Source organism: Pristiophorus japonicus, chromosome 7 (assembly GCF_044704955.1).
Source record: "Pristiophorus japonicus isolate sPriJap1 chromosome 7, sPriJap1.hap1, whole genome shotgun sequence".
Lineage (NCBI taxonomy): Eukaryota > Metazoa > Chordata > Chondrichthyes > Pristiophoridae > Pristiophorus > Pristiophorus japonicus.
In genome coordinates, this window is record NC_091983.1 from 73,615,841 (window position 1) to 73,632,390 (window position 16,550).

Sequence of the window (16,550 nt, forward strand, 5' to 3'; positions counted from 1 at the left end):
AAGGGCAGAAAACGCAAGTGGGAGTTGTGTACAGACCACCAAACAGTAGTAGTGAGGATGGGGACAGCATCAAACAAGAAATTAGGGATGCGTGCAATAAAGGTACAGCAGTTATCGTGGGCGACTTTAATCTACATATTGACTGGGCTAACCAAACTGGTAGCAATGCGGTGGAGGAGGATATCCTGGAGTGTATTAGGGATGGTTTTCTAGACCAATATGTCGAGGAACCAACTAGAGGGCTGGCCATCCTCGACTGGGTGATGTGTAATGAGAAAGGACTAATTAACAATCTTGTTGGGTGAGGCCCCTTGGGGAAGAGTGACCATAATATGGTAGAATTCTTTATTAAGATGGAGAGTGAGACAGTTAATTCAGAGACTAGGGTCCTGAACTTGGGGAAAGGTAACTTCGATGATATGAGACATGAATTGGCTAGAATAGATTGGCGAGTGATACTTAGAGGGTTGACGGTGAATAGGCAATGGCAAACATTTAAAGATCATATGGATAAACTTCAACAATTGTAAATCCCTGTCTGGTGTAAAAGTAAAACGGGGAAGGTTCTCAACCGTGGCTAACAAGGGAAATTAAGGATAGTGTTAAATCCAAGGAAGAGGCATATAAATTGGCCAGAAAAAACAGCAAACCTGAGGACTGGGAGAATTTTGTAATACAGCAGAGTAGGACAAAGGGTTTAATTAGGAGGGGGAAAATAGAGTATGAGAGGAAGCTTGCTGGGAACATAAAACCTGACTGTAAAAGCTTCTATAGATATGTGAATAGAAAAAGATTAGTGAAAACAAACATGGGTCCCTTGCTGTCAGATTCAGGTGAATTTATAATAGGGAACAAAGAAATGGCGGACCAGTTAAACAAATACTTCGGTTCTGTTTTCACGAAGGAAGACACAAATAACCTTCCGGAAATACTAGGGGACCGAGGGTCTAGTGAGAAGAAGGAACTGAAGGATATCCTTATAAAGCAGGAAATTGTGTTAGGGAAATTGATGGGATTGAAGGCCGATAAATCCCTGGGACCTGATAGTCTGCATCCCAGAGTACTTAAGGAAGTGGCCCAAGAAATAGTGGATGCATTGGTGATCATTTCCTATGGACTGGGGGGTAGCTAATGTAACACCACTGTTTAAAAAAGGAGGGAGAGCGAAAACGGGTAATTATAGACCAGTTAGCCTGACATCAGTAGTAGGGAAAACGTTGGAATCAATTATTGAAGATGAAATTGCAGAGCATTTGGAAAGCAGTGACAGGATCGGTCCAAGTCAGCATGGACTTATGAAAGGGAAATCATGCTTGACAAATCTTTTGGAATTTTTTGAGGATGTTTCCAGTAGAGTGGACAAAGGAGAACCAGTTGATGTGGTGTATTTGGACTTTCAGAATGCTTTTGACAAGGTCCCACACAAGAGATTGGTGGGCAAAATCAAAGCACATGATATTTGGGGTAATGTACTGATGTGGATAGAGAACTGGTTGGCAGAAAGGAAGCAGAGAGTCGGGATAAACGGGTCCTTTTCAGAATGGCAGGCAGTGACTAGTGGAGTGCCGCAGGGCTCAGTGCTGGGACCCTAGCTCTTTACAATCTACATTAATGATTTAGATGAAGGAATTGAGTGTAAATTCTCCAAGTTTGCAGAAGACACTAAACTGGGTGGCGGTGAGAGCTGTGAAGAGGATGCTAAAAGGCTGCAGGGTGACTTGGACAGGTTAGGTGAGTGGGCAAATGCATGGCAGATGCAGTATAATGTGGATAAATATGAGATTATCCACTTTGGGGGCAAAAACACGAAGGCAGAATAGTATCAGAATGGCGGCAGATTAGGAAAGGGGGAGGTGCAATGAGACCTGGGTGTCATGGTTCATCAGTCACTGAAAGTTGGCATGCAGGTACAGCAGGCAGTGAAGAAGGCAAATGGTATGTTGGCCTTCATAGCTAGGGAATTTGAGTATAGGAGCACAGAGGTCTTACTGCAGTTGTACAGGGCCTTGGTGAGGCCTTACCTGGAATATTGTGTTCCGTTTTGGTCTCCTAATCTGAGGAAGGACATTCTTGCTATTGAGGGAGTGCAGCGAAAGTTCACCAGACTGATTACTGGGATGGCGGGACTGACATGGATCAACTGGGCCTTTATACACTGGAGTTTAGAAGGATGAGAGGGGATCTCAGAGAAACATATAAGATTCTGACGGGACTGGACAGGTTAGATGCGGGAAGAATGTTCCCGATGATGGGGAAGTCCAGAACCAGGGGACACAGTCTTAGGGTAAGGGATAGGCCATTTAGGACTGAGATGAGGAGAAACTTCTTCATTCAGAGAGTTATTAACCTGTGGAATTCTCTACCGCAGAGAGTTGTTGATGCCAGTTCATTGGATATATTCAAGAGGGCGTTAGATATGACCCTTACGGCTAAAGGGATCAAGGGGTATGGAGAGAAAGCAGGAAAGGGGTACTGAGGGAATGATCAGCCATGATCTTATTGAATGGTGGTGCAGGCTCGAAGAGCCAAATGGCCTACTCCTGCACCTATTTTCTATGTTTCTATGTTTCAAAATTTGCAGGTGACAATAAATGGGGGATACAGTTAATACGGAGGAGAACTGTAACAGAATACAAGAAGGTGTTAATAAACTTGCAGAATGGCGTGTAAGTAGCAAATGAATTTCAATGTACAAGTGTGAGGTGCTGTATTTTGGTAGGAGGAATAAGGAGGCCACATACTTGGAAAATAAAAGTCCAGATGAGGACGTTTCAAAAATATTTAGGGATACAGATTTAGAAATCATTAAAAGTAGCAACGCACGTTAACAAGGCCATATAAAATGTAAACAAAGCACTGGAGTTTACTTCTAGAGGAATATAATTGAAAAGCAGAGAAGTTATGTTAAACTTAAGAGTACTGTGAACAGTTTTGGTTTCTTATTACAAAAAGAATCCAGAAGCACTGGAGAAGGTGCAAGAAAGATTTACAAGAATAACACCAGAACTAGGGTTATAACTACCAGGAAAGACCAAACAGACTGAGGCTCTTTTCTCTGGAAAAGGAGAAGGCTTAGGGGTGACCCAAGAGGAATTTTTAAAATTACGCAGGGGGCTGATAGAGTCGACACAGAGAAGATGTTTCCACTTGTGGGGGAGTTCGAAACTATGGGGCATAAATATAAAATAGTTACTAACAAATCCAATAAAGAAATCAGGAGAATCGTCTTTACCAAGAGAGTGGTTAGAATGTCGAACTTGCTATCACAGGGAGTAGTTGAGGCAAATAGCATAGATGACTTTAATGGAAGATAGATGAGGGTAAATGAGGGAATAAAGAATAGAAGGATATGGTGATCGGGTTAGATAAAGTAGAATGTGAGGAGGCTCATGTAGAGCATAAATACGGACATAGACTAATTGATCTAATGGCCTATTTCTCTGCAGTAAATTTCATGTAATTCTATGTAATATTATAGAAAACTTAAACACGATGTCTAAATGAATATTTCACTTTATTGCATACAAAAATGATGTATCATATGGTATAATTTAATAGTCATCTCTACTTAAATGCAAAAAAAATTGCTTTCTACAGACTTTTTTTCTAAAACATTCTTCTATTTATGTTAATACTGCAATCGAGGAAAAACACATTTCAGATGTACTTCTGTTACTCTCCCGTGTTCACTTTGCATCATTGTACTTTTTCTCAGCAAATGTAAAACATTATATTGTAGGTCAAAAGAGTGACCTTTCTTAATACCATTCAATTCTGCCCATTTCTATTTAATTCCCTCAATGGGGAACATTATGGATTGTTTCTAATAAAACCACTAAATAATTGTGATGCTGATTATCCTGAAATTTTTGGGGGGCAGAAACCTGAACTCCATGTTTACCCTGTTGAGCAGAATTACTTAGATGGCATAAAGAGCATCTAAATTAAGTCTTTGTAAATGGAAGTAATACTGATGTACCAAAATTAAATTTGACACTTCATTCTGAATATATAAGCAGAATCTATGCAATGGGATACAAAGGCTGAGCATTTTAAGGTTGTGTAAGCCCTGTGAAAGTACAATAAAAGACTTTATCAAATCTGCATCATTAGTATTTTTTCCTTCCAAGAAACACCTATCTTGAAATTCAGTTTAGTACTTGAAATAGATCCTTAAACATAAGGTGGTCTTCTGAGAGGCAAATGAAATGTCAGCTTTGAAGGGGATTTTTTTAATATGGTTTTTCCAGCAATGTCTGAGCAAAAAACACTTTTATTCCATTAAAGGGTTAGTGTAACCCAATTTACTTCAATGCTTTTTAATATTGAGCTATCTCTGACACTTAGCTCAGTGCCATTTCAGCGTAAATGCAAATGTGGGAGAGGAAAGGTAAGCATTTTCTTTTACGAAAACAAACTATTAAAATTGATGTGGATTAATATGGCAATGCAGTTAGTTTCTCAACATTTTTTCGTTACATTTTTGACTTACCATATCAACAAGCAATCTCAAGTCAGATATGGAACATTTAGATGGAGATTAAAGCTCCCTAACAATATGTACCAACCTCAGAAGAGGCTCTACTACACCAGTGTGAATTTCTTTTCCAATTCCATGCCTGCTCCTCTGGTCTTTTTGAGTGAGAATGACAATTTAGTGCCGAATGAGATTTATTAGGAATGCATTATCTTTTCCACTCCAGGACTGTTACTCTGGAAGAATCAGGAACATATGTTATTACACGATTAACTGGCTGGTAGGGCCATCTTCATTATTTTGAATGATATGCATCTTCATGCACTTCAAGGGTATCATCTGCATTCCTCTAATTGTGGGGAAACTACACAATTGAAACCGTTATGACATTGCAAATGGTTAATGTTGCACATGGTTTGTCCTTTTGTTGTATGCACCTATGCATCAGTTCATTTCCATCTGGAACTAAATTGAAGCTAATCACAACACAAACACCCCAAAAACTGTGCCTGTGGAAGGCCTGGTGGAATGAATGTGTGAGTGGGGGTGTATATCATTTGAAAGATAAAGACACTACCAGGTAAGCATATCTTCCTTTTTCATTCTCTGTGCATCAAGGGAGCCTACCAAAATAGCACAGATTTAGGAGGCTGCAGTTTGGGACCTCTAACATCTGCTGGGAGAACCAATCTGCCAAAGGCATTATTGTATGTTGCAGCCAAATTTAGACAAGCAGTAATGTTTGGTAAATGTTTGAGGATTGCTCCATGTAATTGTCTTGCGTATGTTACCAACTACAACCTGATTGAACCATGCCCAGGAACCAGTTATGGAATGAGCCTTAACGTCTCCCCTGGAGTTTGTTCGTGCAAGATGATGGCAAAGATGCATGCAACCACAAATAGTGGTTTGCCTTTGGCCTTTGCACCGTAGGAAATAAATGGCTTTCTAGATTTGTCTCATTGGCTATAAAGCGCTTTGAGACGTCCGGTGGTCGTGGGAGACATAATAACTTGTCTGCATTTGGTCCCAGATTAAGAACAGGGATCTTAGGAATAACAGTTTAAAGATATTTTTGTGAAATTTTGTTTGAGGCTTTCTGCATCTCTTTAAGTGGATTGGAAATGGGGAAGAGTGGAAGGAAATATATTTCCTTTGTTTTCACTACCCCTGAGGACTTGGTCTGAAGAATATGTGTCACCAACTGGCACTGCCATTTGTTCAGCAATACTGTCTTGTGTGATGCTGGTATCTCTGAGCTGAGGAGTCCCTGTCTGAGAAGAGATGTGCTACCCCAGGCATCAGCTATAATCTGCCCTTGATTTGCATAAAGCATGCTACTGGTTGATAACAATACTTTGGTACTAGTGACCTCTAGACATAAAAGGGTCTTTGGAGCCATCTCGGCATGTGGGAACTCACCACATCTCTGATAGTGGTGAGTTCCCAATGTTAACTGAAGTCATGGACTCCTCAGCAATGTGCTGTGCCAATGTGTGCTAGGCGACATATGGGCATGGTTGGATTTCTTGGGTTTGCTATGATCGTCTCTTATTCTGAATAATGTGGTACACACAGGGCAGCCGTTCCTTATGGATGCTGTTTGTGAGCCTGATGTAAATTTGGCAAGGGTTCTTGAGGGGAGGAGCATTTTATATGATTGTGATCATCAGGGAATGTAAATGGACGACTGCATTTTGCACAGTATTTAAAGCCTTTAACTGATGTCGATGCTGATATGGTAACCCAACTATGGAGGCAAATAGTTGCCAACATTGTGTATGAACAGCCAACTTTTTCAGTGACCAAGTGTGAGGCCCTCAAATTTCCCCACAAGACCCTGCAACGGATATCTTTTGCACACGTAACATTGTGCATGCGCACAAGAAATATTGTGCGCACGGCTCTTGTAGGGCGATTCTCCCAGAGATAGGCAGAAAGGTAATCTCAAATCAACTGAGTTTAAGTTCTGAATTAAGTTTATTGGCTATGCCGCAATTCCAAATGAAGTCTCAACTTTGTAAAACAATGAATTCCAACTCCGAATCCATGTGATGATCTCCCCAAGGTTTGGTGTGTATGTCTGAGTGTATGAGTGAACATTTGAAATAAAACAGCAAATATAAACTTTCAGTAACTCTTGTATCCTTAGAATCTAATTGAACACCAAAGTGTTAATGTTTCCACAGGAGATAACCATGGGCATTGAGCTCGAATTCCTCTCCTTGTTTTTCCCTGGGAGTTATTGTCTATAACATGGAACCCAATCCCACTGTGCACCCATAGGACATGATAATATTAGTGCCAGCTGGAATCATTGACTCTGACCACTGTCCTGCTGCTATTACCCTGCTAACATTATCCCAGACTAACATGGTGTGGCTGAAGAATAAAATAGGAGTGTGGTAGCTGCATACAAGTATTACTCCAAGGTGCCTGATGCATGTAACATGCTGACAATGGCGAGGACATAAATTTGTTCAGTATTTAAATAAAAGCTGGTTACTGAGGAAGCCATACAGGCCTATTGGGACAAAACAAGAAAATACTGGCAACACACAGAGGTTAGTCAGCCTCTTTGGAGAAAACAGACAAATTTACAGTTTGGGTTTGGATCCTTCCATTCTGAAGGGTCTACACCTAAAATATAAACTTGTTTATTGTCTCCACAGATGCTGGCTGTCCTGCAAGATGTTTCCAGTGTTTTTGTTTTTGTTTTAGATTTCCAGCATCTGCAATATTTTGCTTTTTACTTATGAATCTATTGGGATTGAATTTTCACAAAAAAAAACACGCACACAAATTTTTTAATCCAATGTAATAACAAAGAATTTAACTTATTCAGCTACCTTGAAGTAGTGGCCTTGGTCATAGGCCTCTATTTCAGTTGTCAGTTTTTTTGAAGCTGTTCAACAGCATTTCTGATTTTGGTAGATTTGCAAATATGGAGGCACTGAGTTTGTTCTGGGTTTGTACTGAAAGGCATATTTATGATAGCCCAGCTCAGAGCACGCTCTTTGACTGAGTGTAAAATTACAGTTTGTCCCTTAGCCCCTTGTATGCTTATACTCTGTTTCCACCTGCTTCATTTGCTCCCCTATAGTTATCTAGAGAGCAGAAGGCTGGGTTACTGCTCTTACCATAAAGACAAAAGCTTTTCTTCTTTTGTATGGTAACAGAATACTTAGCCTAAACAGGACAGCCTAGCATGATATTTTCTGGTAACTTTGGTGCCCAGGGCTGACTGGTGTCAATACCTTGGGCAACTGGGAAACCCGAAAAAGAAAACAAAAGTCCAAACAGGCTGGTTTCTAATAAAATCTACTTCTGTCGAGAGATGAAGAGTTTGATCATGAGCAACAACATTTAGTTGGTGGGAAAATGAACAGGCTCTATGATGCTGACCGTATATGGCTTAGCTTCTCAGCAGGCTAACCAAATTCCCGAAACAGACAGCAAAGCCCTTTTGGTTGGACTGCGCTGATCTGTGAGGCACGAGCACAGACCTGTGGGGGTTGACGTTGCGCCAGGAACACACACATGTTAGAAATCTCTGGAGGTTCATGTGAAAAAATAACGGTCAGGTGTTTGAGAAATGAAGGTTGATTTCTAATATATCCAAAAATCTTGTTTGTATTCAACTCCCTCTTGAAACAAAAATGTTGCTCTCACAAAGTATGAGCGTCGGAGATCGGTGGAGATTCAACAGCAGTGTGACCACAGATTGTTACTGGAGGGACAGAGCAGCAATATCGCAGAGACCTGATGAAATGTGGCATGTCCTCATGTCCCAAACAGTTACTGTGCCTCTTTTGTTTAATTTACTTGGTTATATGTGACTCCTGCTCCTGCTCAAATGGAGAAATGATTTGTGTGACTGACTGTTGAAGTGATGAGTCTGAGGAAGGAAAGAGGGGCAAGCAGGGAAATAAAATAGAGAATGCAGAAGTTGCAAATAACAGAAGAAGAATTAATGTAGGAGGAAATGAAGAAACAAAAGAGGAAGAAATGAAATAAATTAAATATAACAATGGCTGAAATTAAAAAGGTCTTTTTAAACAGTTTTAAAGATGAGTTTCAATGAATTACATCAATTGAATTTTTTAGTTTTCAGTCAAATGTTGAAATGTAGAAGGATGCGTGCAACACTGGGTGAATGAATGTCAGGAGGCTCCAATCTTAAATGCGAATGGGCTTTCTGTCATGTCATATTGTTCTTTTGAATTACAGTGCAAACTGCAATTGGTTTCAGCACCCACGGTGGCATAGAGAGAGAGATATGTATTGAGGTTATAAAAACCAGCATTGACGCCCACCTAGACCTTGGCTAGGTTGGCAAAAGAGGTAAGTAGACTTTGTCTGAATTTAACTGGGGATCCGTGATATATGGCACCAGCTATTTGGAGCTTCATGACAAGATGCTGTGCCTGTGGTTTAGTCAAAATCAATGAAGCCCCGAGATATACTTTTGCAGTGTGTGGCAGATATGTCACAAAGGAGACTTATTATACAGTAATGAGGGAAATATGTCAGAAGACATTAGTTAAGTCCAAGTAGGATTATCTGGGTTTTTTTGTTGTTTTTTGTGTCTCTATCTGATAGTGTCTGTTTCATTGATTAAGTGTTGCATTTTAAAATTTCAATGTATGTAGTTTACTTGCATATCAGTTGACCTGGGAACACCCCTTTAAACATGGGCCCATTGCAACATGTGGTTGAAATGCCCTAATAATTTATTAAATAAGATTACAATTTTGTCAGAAAATACTGTACAGAAGTATTTTTGGTCCATACATTGCTGTAGTTCTACCTTACATATATATTTTAATATTGGAAGTTTACAAAAAATACTGCTAATGAAAAATTGTGCCTATATTTTGAACTACTGTACATGGTATATTCAATATTCAGAAGGGTGAAACTAAAGAAACTACCTAATATGTGACTATATAAATAATATTCATATAGTACACACTGAAAAGCTGAAACTGGTATGCGCATCATACTGGATTTGTACAGGAAAACTAAACTATTAATACAGGAGATGTACACACTGATGTATCTATCCAAGATGCTACATAACTTAGTGTGGCTCCTATCATTAACACGGCTCATAGTACTCATATCTATCAGCTACTCTGCCATAGCTGGAGGGCCAATATAGATTATCTGTTACTCCTACGAGCTGCTATTGAGCCAGACGTAAATGCTTCAGCAGCTTCTTTCTTGCTCCCTCCCCACTGTATACTGTATATAAGAAGCAAACTAGTCACATGGTGACAATTAAGTATAAAACTGTACGGAGAGTTATTTTACCAGGATAATATTTGTACCTTTTTTTTTAAAACCTTGAGATTAGACTATTGTGACTTGCTTAGTTTTAGCAATTTTGAATAAAATGTGTATAGAATGTCCAGGTGCTTTTATGTGATAACTTAAAATGAAACATGCCAAAATAAGTGGAAAATATCCCCCAGCTAAATGGCACTTTTACATTGGCTGCTGTAAAAGGGATTACAGAAACAAATACTAGGTCTATGCATATTTATTGTAGCGCAGCGAGTTTGTTATATGTCATCTATGATATAAACATGAAAAAAAAATCAATACAGATGGCAACGTAAGACATTACAGCTACACCTTCTGAACACACATGGCATTAATCTCACTGCTCCTATCTCAATAACAATTCAGAAAACAGCATTACACACTTCGAGGTGTTGTTTAAAATCACCACTAATGGGGACCCTGATAATATAACAAAGGGGATCTAAAATTCTTCTTTCAAATGTAGTTTCCTCCCAAAATAATTTTCATTTTCAATTTTTTTTGACCGGCCTTGCAGCTGATATTTCATGTAATTGGAGAAAACCATCTCTAGACATGATTTGCTTTTGTTTTTCTAGTATTGGCTTTGATACTGATTGCATAATTTTCAGTGTAGTTTTCTGCTGCTGTTCATGTTAGACGTGCACAATTTATGGAACTATCCAAGTTTCCTGTTGGTGTTGTCCCTGTGTACAATTGGATTGCTTGAGATCTTCACCACATTCTCTAGGATTTCTTGTGCTCCGTGGGCCTGCGTCTTGCCTTTTAGTGAATAGTGCACATGCTGCTACACTCTGGTACTGTAGATATCACACTCTACAAACCAATTTACCTTCTAAATGGCCTTTAACAATATAAAGGTAACTGTTTCAAAGCAAAACTGATGATTGTTATAAAGCAGGCATTCATACCTGAACTGCCCAATATCTAAAACAAGTGCCATGTCTTGTGACACTACTAGAAGTACCATAAGTTATACTATAATACATCCATAGGGATTTCTGCCCTATTTCACCTAATGGTGAGTATGGAATCTACATTCAATGTAGACAGTAAAGAGCAACATGTTCATTGTTTTAAAGCACTGCTACAGCAGAATAAAACTCAGGAACTGTTGTCATGTCACAGTGTCAACCACTTTGAATGTATTTTTTGATGATCACACACCCATGCCTGAACACTGGGCATGGCATATTTGGCAGGAGTGTCCAATTGTTAGTGCGGGGATCATACGTTTCCATGTTTCCCAATGCAGGTCCTTCACTACTGACGATTCCTCCTGTAGCATAGATTTTGCCATCCAGTACCACGGCACTGTAACACAAACAATCGTTATGAGTGAACTATTTAAGTAATCATCATCATGTCATTTACAAAACACAAGAGTAAATTTTCAATCGCCAAACCTACAGGAACACCTATGCAATATACAGAGGTCGCTGAATACTTCTTTTTTAAACAATTATTGTCATGCAGCAATAATATGACTTATTCTACAATACTGTCGACACATGATTGTAAGAATGGGATATCTTTTCACTGGAAAGTATATATTTTTTGACTGATCAGTATATTGAATCCCATACACAACAAAATGTCACTAAATTGAGAACCATCTAAGTGAACGTTACCTACTGAGAGTTTGATGAATTGAAAGCACTAAACAGTTTGAAAAAAAAAAGCTCAGTTGGAATTTGCAGCATTGTTGACATTGATGCAACAACTCTTTAATCCAAAGAAGGTGCATCATTCTCAGTATTTTCTGGTTGTGAACAGGATTAGAAACTGATTTCAGTTTCTTCTGTACTCAATCCTCAGATTGATTCCTGAAACAAAGTTCTTTTAAAAGCTGAATGTTTTTAAAATGTGTAACTAATCCTGTTGTCACATATGACGTTTGGCGTTAGTGTGTGCCAAGTGTTTAGTTGTGTCAGGACTAAAATGCAGTAAAACACCCCAGTTCCACCTTCTTTGAGTCAATGTAATTTGACTTTCGGGTGGGTTGTAGCATAACTAAAGCTGATGTCAGCTCTTTTTCTTTTATTTGTATTTAAACAATATTTTTGGCATTATTTTCCAGTGTTGGTACGGCATGAGTAATGCTGATGCCACAGCGTAAAATAATCTATTAATACATAATAATCAGATGTCTTGTAACTACAATTATTATTTTACATTGGTTTCATGAGGCACATGCACTACTATTTATGAACTTAAATAATAGATGATTTCCACTGTAATAGGAATATTCTAATCAGTTATATGATGTGCTCGTCGCCGAGAGCATGCAGAAATCAAGCGCAGGCTGCAGAAAGAGCGTGCGGCAAACCAGTCCCACCCACCCCTTCCCTCAACGACTACCTGTCCCACCTGTGACAGAGACTGTGGGTCTCGTATTGGACTGTTCAGCCACCTAAGAACTCAGGTTAAGAGTGGAAGCAATTCTTCCTCGATTCCGAGGGACTGCCTATGATGATGATGATGAAAGTTCAATGTAAGAATCTTCTCTTAAAAAGCAATGCTTTAATATATCTACGTCCACTATAGGCAATTAGTACCAATTTAGACGCTCTTACTGCAATTTTGTAATTATACCTAACATGAACTTGGCACATTTACACACCAGCAATCAACAACAACAATAATTTACATTTGTAGAGAAATGTCCCAAGGCGCTTCACAGGAGCGCAATAAGACAAAAGGTGACAGCGAGCCAAAGGAGGGGATATTAGGATGGGTTAGCAAAAGCTTGGCTGAAGAGGTAGGTTTTAAGGAAGGTTTTAAAGGAGGACAGTGAGAGCAGTGGGGTTTATGGAGGGATTTCCAGAACTTAGTGCCTGTAGAAACTCTTGTTATCTGTTTTTATATTTCGTGCTAATTTACTTTCATAGTCTATCTTCCCTTAATCATTTTTTTAGTCATTCTTTGCTGACTTTTAAAAGCTTACTAATCTTCTGTCCTCCCAGTAGTTTTGGCAGGGAGTTCCAGAGCTTGGGGCCTAGGCAACAGAAGGCACGGCCACCAATGGGTGAGCGATTATAATCAGGGATGCTCGAGGGCAGAATTAGAGGAGCACAGACATCTCGAGGTTGTGGGGCTGAAAGAGATCACAGAGATAGGGAGGGGAGAGGCCATGGAGGGATTTGAAAATAAGGATGAGAATTTTGAAATCGAGGCGTTGCTTAACTGGAAGACAATGTCGGTCAGCGAGCACAGGGGTGATGGGTGAGTGGCACTGGGTGCGAGTTAGGACACGGGCATCTGAGTTTTCGATCACCTCTAGTTTATGTAGGGTAGAATGTGGGAGGCCAGCCAGGAGTGTGTTGGAATAGTCAAGTCTAGAGGTAACAAAGACGTGGATGACTGTTTCAGCAGCGGATGAGCTGAGGCAAGAGCGAAGATGGACACAGCGGATATGTGGTCAAAAGCTCATTTCAGGGCCAAATATGACACCAAGGTTGCGAACAGTCTGGTTCAGCCTCAGATTTGGGGAGAGGGATGGAGTCAGTGGCTAGGGAACAGAGATTGTGGCGGGGATCGAAAACAATGGCTTTGGTCTTCCCAATATTCAATTGGAGAAAATTTCTGCTCATCCAATTTAGAGACTGTGGAGGGTTCAAGAGAAGTAGTGAGGTAGAGCTGGGTGTCATCAGTGTACATGTAAAAACTGACGCAGTGTTTTCGGATGATGTCGCCAAGGGGCAACATGTAGATGAGAAATAAGACGGGGCCAAGGACAGATCCTTGGAGGACATCAGAGGTAACGATGCGGGGGTGGGAAGAGAAGCTGTTGCAGTTGATTCTCTGGCTGAGATTAGATAGATAAGAATGGAACTAGGCAAGTGCAGTCCCATCCAGCCGGAACACGGTGGAGAAGGATGGAGTGGTCAACCGTGTCAAAGGCTGCAGACAAGTCAAGAAGGACGAGGAGGGATAGTTTGCCTTTGTCACAGTCACAAAGGATGTAATTTGTGACTTTGATGAGAGCTGTTCCGGTAATGTGGCAGGCGTGGAAACCAGAAGCTGACGACACAGCTGCCAATGGTGGGGCGAAGGGAGTGAGATTGCGTAAGAGGCCAGAGTTGGAGGAACGCAGAGTTTTTTTTTAAAAGGTTGTAGGGCTGGAGGAGGTTACAGAGATAGGGAGGGTTAAGGCGATGGAGGGATTTGAACAAGAGGATGAGAATTTTAAAATTAAGGCGTTGGTTGACGGGAAGCCAATGTAGATCAGCGAGCACTAGGGTGATGGGGGAACAGTACATGGTAATCAAATTTAGGGAAGGTGGAAGATGGAAGGCCGGCCAGGAGAGCATTAAAATAGTGAAGTCTGTTGGTAACAAAAGTATGGATGAGGGTTTCAGCAGCAGATACGCTGAGACAGGGCAGAGACCAGCGATGTTACGGAGCTGGAAGTAGGCGGTCTTTGTGATGGTGAGGATATGGGGTCGGAAGCTCAGATGAGACGTTAAATTGAAGACCTGTCTGCCCACACAGGTGGGTGTAAAATATGCCATGGCACTATTCGAAGAACAGGAGAATTCTCCCGGTGTCCTGGCCAACACTTATTTGTCAACCAACACCTAAAACACATGATCTGGTCATTTAATTCATTGTTGTTTGTGGGACCTTGTTGTGTACAAATTGGGTACCGTTTTACTTACATTACAACTGTAATTACACTTCAAATGTACTTAATTGGCTGTAAAGCAATTTACGATGTCCGGAGGTCATGAAAGGCGCTTTATAAGTTCTTTCTTTATCCTCTTTAATTCCTTAGATATGAAATGAGTTGCATTTTTTAATGTGAAGGATGAAAGTGTACTGTGAGAAATTTGCTGAGGGAAGCACCTCTTAAATGGAGGTTCCTTTGCTCTGAATAACACTTCATAATAAACTGTATATATTATTCATGAACACAAGTACAATTTCCCATAAGTAGAGAACACAATACGATAATTTGTTCTTTTAAGATCGCTTTAGTGCGTTCAGTTTTATTGATTTTTAACCATTTATATTCTATTGAATTGAAAATGATTAATGTTAAAGCAAGTAAAAAATGTAATTACTGTTCAATTAAAGGGCACCAACTTTATGAAAAAAAGTGTTTTGCATAAAGCAAGATGATCAATTGCTGATATTTGCTGAATTTGCCTACCGAACAGTGACTGCACTTCAAAGTAATTAATTGCATGTGAAACACTTTAGGATGTTTCTGAAAGACATGATAAGGTGCTACATTAATGCATGTTTCTTTGTTCAAGTTACCTGATCCACGTACTGTGCTCTTATAATGAGCCTGTGTTTCCAGGCTAAGGAAGAGAAAACATGACCGGGTTCCTGCTTCTCACTGATATGAATGTTGAGTGAGGACTGGGGCAGTTTTTGCTGTGGTGGTTGAATAGTTGGCCACACTCATCTTTTTGGACTCTTACATGGTAGAGTTACTTTGGCTAGGTACTAGAGGTTTGCCTGACCGTTGCAGCCATATCGTAACATTGCTTTTGAGAGAGGAGCAGAAATTTTTTTTTAAACATTGTTGTGCACATCTTTGTTATAAACTCATAATGTAATGATATGAATGACATCATTTCACCTGAGAATTATGTAAGTTTCGTGAAAACGATGTTTGGTTCTTCTCCCTCCTCAAACAAAAATGCTATTCCAAAGCACAGCTTGTGTGTTTGTTCCACAGCTAGATGTCACTGCTGCATTCTGTATACACTGTACAGTAGGACAATGAAAATGCTAAAGGAATGCATCTAATAAGGGCAAAATGGTATGTGACAGACATTATGCCATGGTCACATTCTCTTTTCCATACTGTGTGTCAGCATATGTAATGCTGAAAATGTAGACTATCTTCCAACGTGCTGGTACATAAAGGAAAAAAATCATCATATTTATGCATGCTGACCATTTAGTCCATAAGAGCCCTTCTATGTCATATGCTTGTTGTGTAGGTACATTGATGCTGTGAAACTGTGTATAAATACAGATGATTAGTAATGAGATGTATACAGCTCCAGCTCAGATTTTATATTCTCTTACTGTTTCATGGATTAGTGTGTAAAATAATTTATCTAAATAAATTATCAAAAATATAAAATCTTAATCCAAAAGCAAGAGTTTTTAAATCTGAAATTGCAGCATCTACTAAGGGATTTTTATTTTCAAATTAGATTTTAATTAGTTTATTTCCTTTATGCGCCAGCACCTTGGGAAATAATCTATATTTTCAGCATTAAATATGCAATACATTTCCTTGTATGATGCAGAATATCAACTTTTATTCAAGTACTATGTTTCAGGGAATTGTGTGTGGGGGGGTCGGGGGAAGAGACATGTTTGTTTAAGGCCTTTCCTTCTGAAATAACTCCCCATCTTTCTGCAAAAAAATAGTAGTCTCTTCTACTAGAATGGGAAGGGTTACATTCCTCCAGTGTTCAAGGAATACTTATTGTGCCTCAACAATATGCTTGAACCGTAACCTCAGGAGAGCACTGGCTACTACATTGTGACATTTCCATTTCCACTTCCACAGCAGCCATCCTATCCTCATAGCTCTTCTGACAAACTCCCAATTTCTGCACATTTTTGGGCAGATTTATGGTGTGAACTCCATTAAACTGTTTAAACACATTTAATTTAAAACTGTTGCAGCCATCAGAGATCTGAACTCTGCTTCCAGACATGAAATGATCCAGTTTACATTCTCAACACATGTCTGATCTGTAGCTATTTATGG

General features: G+C 39.7%; 1 protein-coding gene across 1 annotated transcript in view; it reads right to left on the reverse strand.

The window, feature by feature from the left end:
* Positions 1 to 10,915: 10,915 nt before the first annotated feature.
* Positions 10,916 to 16,550, reverse strand: part of LOC139266790 (kelch-like protein 29) — a 494,463-nt gene continuing 488,828 nt past the window's right edge. The window contains exon 13 of the mRNA XM_070884383.1: positions 10,916 to 11,119. Coding sequence (XP_070740484.1) covers positions 10,936 to 11,119 — 184 coding nt within the window. The 3' untranslated portion in view covers positions 10,916 to 10,935. The remainder of the gene's footprint in view (positions 11,120 to 16,550) is intronic.